This window comes from Eurytemora carolleeae, unplaced genomic scaffold (assembly GCF_000591075.1).
Source record: "Eurytemora carolleeae unplaced genomic scaffold, Eaff_2.0 scaffold1870, whole genome shotgun sequence".
Lineage (NCBI taxonomy): Eukaryota > Metazoa > Arthropoda > Copepoda > Calanoida > Temoridae > Eurytemora > Eurytemora carolleeae.
The window spans coordinates 1-4,767 of NW_019397754.1; the positions used below are offsets into that span (position 1 = coordinate 1).

Here is a 4,767-nt window from a genome sequence, read left to right on the forward strand (position 1 = left end):
GATATTATATTTAAAAGTAAATATGTTTAACAAATGACTGTTCCATGTGTTTAAATAAATATTTGGTTATTTATGAAGTGGGTTGAGTATGCCCTGGAAATTTATTATAAAATTATACTTTAGACCTCCAGGTTTAGGTGTAGAAAATCAAAACAAGATAAATAATACGCAGGACCGAATAGAGGTACACAACTTACGCATTTTGAGGGTAAAAAAACATTAGGCATAATTTGAGTTTAAACAGCGCGTTATGGTTGATCATATTTAAAGAAATGTCCTTAAAATTCTTTTTTACAATTTAATAATTAATAACTGGAATTTTCATGCACAAAAATGTGCTTAAATCTAGTTTTAAATCTATGAAATTAAATTTATGTGTTTAACATTTTGCAGTTTCACAACTAATGAAAATGAATACGCCAGCCTTAATATGATGAAGTTCATTTATATTGGTATTAAAAATGTCAAACTTAGTTTTCACTGAACAATCTAATCTATTGAAAAAACATTGTTTGTAAAGAAATCTACTGTTAGTATTAAACTATATTTATATTAAATGAAGTGTGGGGGGGGGGGGACTTAAATACTTTATGCAAAAACCTTAGAACATTTATATTAAACTTCAATAAGCACTAGAAACAAATATGTAAATGAGAATTAAAACTTATTTCAGTTTTTTTGACAAGCATTTTTATTTATTAAGACCCCTTCAGAAGCAAAAAAGTGTGATAAAAAGATTATTTTACAAAAATCTATAAAGCAGTGAATTGAAGCATTCTTATGTTTTTTTTACAAGAAATAGTTTATTTGACTGATTCTGGGAAAATGCGCTGTACGAGGTTGCGTGATATTTTTCTTTCTTTCTTGTCGATTATATTTTTTTTTAACTCCAAGAGTTTTGTTTCAAATTGGTTTTAGGTCAAGACGGACAAACATCAAAATTGGTTCAGTTGTTGCTGAACCACTATCAGCAAAGAATAAACAAACAATTGTACAATCGCAATTCAAAAATTACAAAAATAAAATTAAAGAAGATGAAAATGGACCCCGAAGTTGGTTTTCATCTTCAAGTTTATGGGGAAAGATATCTGTTTTGTCATGTTCTTCTTATGTTTAAGTTTTTTTTGTGTGTACACTTTCCTGCACTTCACAATGGTATACATAATGCATACTATATGGAGATATTTTTTCCTTAAAAACAGTGAAAACAAATATTTTACTCCGGAACATGTGTTTAAAACAAACTTCAAAGTTGATTTCCGCCTTCTTTATTGGTAAGCAAAATTAGAGTTATGTTCAAAGCAGCTCATTGTATAATGTGAATTGTACTGTACTGTGTACGTTGTACTGTACTGTTTACATTGTTCTGTACTCTTTAATGTGTACATTGAATTGTACTGAGTACATTGTACTTTTTTATATCCATTGTACTGTACTGTATACATTGTACTGTACTGTGTACATTGTAATGTACTGTGTACATTGTAATGTACTCTGTACATTGTACTGTACTTTACTGTGTACATTGAACTGTACTGTGTACATTCTATTGTATGATGTACATTGTACTGTATCGTGAACATTGTACTTCACTGGTTACATTGTACTGTACTGTACTCTGTACATTGTACTGTACTGTAAGCTGTACATTGTACATTGTACTTTAAGCTGTACATTGTACATTGTACTTTAAGCTGTACATTTTACATTGTACTGTACTGTGAACCTAGTACTTGTGTTTCATAACTGACGGATGTGCTTCTCGCAGTATAAAATAGCAGGCCAGGAGAAATAAATAAATAGAGAATCTATTATTTTAATTGGAAAAATTAATCTTTTTCTCCATTAAATTTTATTCCTCCTTTTGGATCATTATTTCAGAGGTAACAATAATTCCAGTCAAAGGTTTATTTAAATCATATTTTTTAATTTGATGGATTTATTGTTTCTCTGGTCCTGGACTTTGGACGGAGAAATTACAGAAAATATCATTTACTCCAGGATTAAGATTGGCACTGAGATCATTGTGACTATATTTCCCATTGGATTGTTTTAAAAACGATTTGATTATTTAAAAATGGTCAAATTGTCAGGGTTTTCGAATTAAATACGCCTAAAAATATCAAAAGAAACTTTGAAGAATTTGCTTCAAAATATGACTGTCCTAAGTTTAAATTAATTCTACCTTTTCAAAAAATGACATTAAATAATAATAAGAATAATAAGAAAGAAGTTTATAGTTGCAAGGAAACAGACGGTATAAACTCCGTACAGTCGTTATTGAAGTCTCATCTTTTTTGGGTAACCCTGTAAATAGTCTTAAAATTTAAAATATTTGAAAAATCTAAAAATCTGTATTTTCTCCGTGTTGAGGATGACAAGACTCAGGACTGATTTTATATTATAGAATAATTACTTACATGAATAAGAGGCTTTTTCCCTACGTACTAATACGAGCTTAGTTAGTTTTATGTACAACAAATATTTTTTTAATCGACTTAGTCCACAGATTAATGTGTCCTATTTATACCTTAGACTAGTTAGACATTAATTATTTTAGATCAATTAATCAAGTTCGCCCCTCCCATTTGTAAACGCCAAAATATTTAATTATTTCAAAACCAGGATTAGTTCCATTTAATCTCACATCGCCTTTCTTTATTTTTTGGAAAGTTAATTAATTGATTGATTGATTGGTGAAACAAAATTTTAACAATTTTAACACTTTTTAACATGAATGAAATAAATAAACAGTGTAATTCTAAATACCTTAATCTTATCCTCTCCTTTGGTTTTAGTGTGTGTAGCAATCCTATGAACCCTCCAGATCTAAAACAGGATAAAAGTGGCACCCAGCTTCCTGATTTCAGATAAAATTTGATCTACCTTCGTAAACATAGCTCCATACCCCAGGGAGAACCCTAGGCTTAGAAGCCATTTAGGAGCAGCACATAGGGCAGGGAACATTGGGTCAGAAACCTAGAGAAATATTATTTTAATCAGATATATTTAGGAGCAGCACATAGGGCAGGGAACATTGGGTCAGAAACTTGGAGAAATATACTTTAATCAGATATATTTCGTGGTTTTTTATATCATTTTTTCTTTTTTCTTCCTTGAAATCATGTTTATTATTTTTGCTGAGTGAACATTTTCAAGAAAAAAAAGTAATTTGAAACTTGTGCGAGGTATTTTGTGAAGATTTTTTTTTGATTACTAGTATTTTTATTAATATCATTTTCGTTTATTTTGATAGAAATCATCCATCTATATACTTTACTTCTCTGTTTCTTTTTGTTTGTGTACAATAAACCTCAAAACGGCGGAACCGATCTGGCCCAAAATTTCTCTGGGACCTCACAAGACCCCAAGGAAGGTTTATGAATGATCAAAATAAAAAAATTAGCCTCAAACAAAATTCGATTTCCATAAATCTTTGAAAATCCACGCATTTTTTTTATAAATTCCGCAAAGTTTTTTTGTTTTTGGTTTACAATGTACACAAAGAGAAAATGTTTACAATTGAAATAGAAGATGGGCGCGAAGTGCCCTAAAAGCCTAGTTTATTATATTGGTAAAAGTGAAAATTTAATCGTAGAGAGAAAAAATTCTGAAATTGTACCTCCCCCCCCCCCATCCTAGGAAGGACGAATGTATATTGTATTCCCCTGGAATCCTAGAAGTGGGTAGTTACATCGCCAATTCCAACATTTGACAATAGACATTTTTTCAGCATTCTGCAATCTGCAACCTGCAGGCTTGGTGCAGTAGCTATTGCAGGTTTGCGAATAATATTCTGCGGGCACATTTTTGCACATGGTGAGTCCAATAATTGAGCTGCTGTAATAGGTATGAATTTGAGAATTTGAATTTGTTAGAAAGTAACTTGGATTTATAAATTACGAGAGTTAAAAAATACTGTCTTTACCGTGCAGACAGTAGACACCGTAATAGTTGTTTTTAAACTTTGCAGCTCATTTGCAAGGGAAACGCCCCCCCCTTTCCTTCTGGTTCACGCTGATTATTTCCTCTATTTTTTACCGGACGCTTTTCTTGGTTTTTATAACTCCTAATTTACAGTTTACTGCTAGTAACCCACTCTACCTCTGTTCGGGACTAATTGTCATAAAGAAATCGTGTAGGAATATACACTGATGGGGAGATGGGGGGGGGGGAGTTGGTGGGGAGGGGGAGCGAAGGTCGGCAAGGGTAAAGAACCATTTCAACATTTCCTAATTAGTTTCAAAGTATATAAATAGTAAAGGGGAGAACAGTATAGGCCATTTTCAAGCATTTCATGTCGATTTCTTCTTTATCAAGCTGAGGGCAAAATCTGGTAATAAACTCAGGAGCCAGAGTGGTGTAGAAATACCAGGCTATATAGGAGGGAGGGAGGAGCCAGAGTGGTGTAGAAATACCAAGCTGTAGAGTCAGCTCTAGGTTCTTAGCAACTCAAAATTGTTAAAACAGGTGGGAGTGGGAGAGAAATACCAGGATATATAGGTGGGAGTGTTAGAGAAATACCAGGATATACAGAAGGGAGTGTGAGAGAATTACCAGGATATATAGGTGGGAGTGTTAGAGAAATACCAGGATATACAGGAGGGAGTGTGAGAGAATTACCAGGATATATGGGAGGGAGTGTTAGAGAAATACCAGGATATATAGGTGGGAGTGTTAGAGAAATACCAGGATATACAGGAGGGAGTGTTAGAGAAATACCAGGATATATAGGTGGGAGTGTTAGAGAAATACCAGGATATACAG

At 32.6% G+C, this 4,767-nt stretch overlaps 1 protein-coding gene across 1 annotated transcript in view; it reads right to left on the reverse strand.

The window, feature by feature from the left end:
* Nucleotides 1-2,769: 2,769 nt before the first annotated feature.
* Nucleotides 2,770-4,767, reverse strand: part of LOC111715783 (gamma-aminobutyric acid type B receptor subunit 1) — a gene marked incomplete at its 3' end in the record, with an annotated part of 19,284 nt that continues 17,286 nt past the window's right edge. The window contains 2 exon segments of the mRNA XM_023491151.1: nt 2,770-2,829; nt 2,887-2,979. Coding sequence (XP_023346919.1) covers nt 2,770-2,829; nt 2,887-2,979 — 153 coding nt within the window.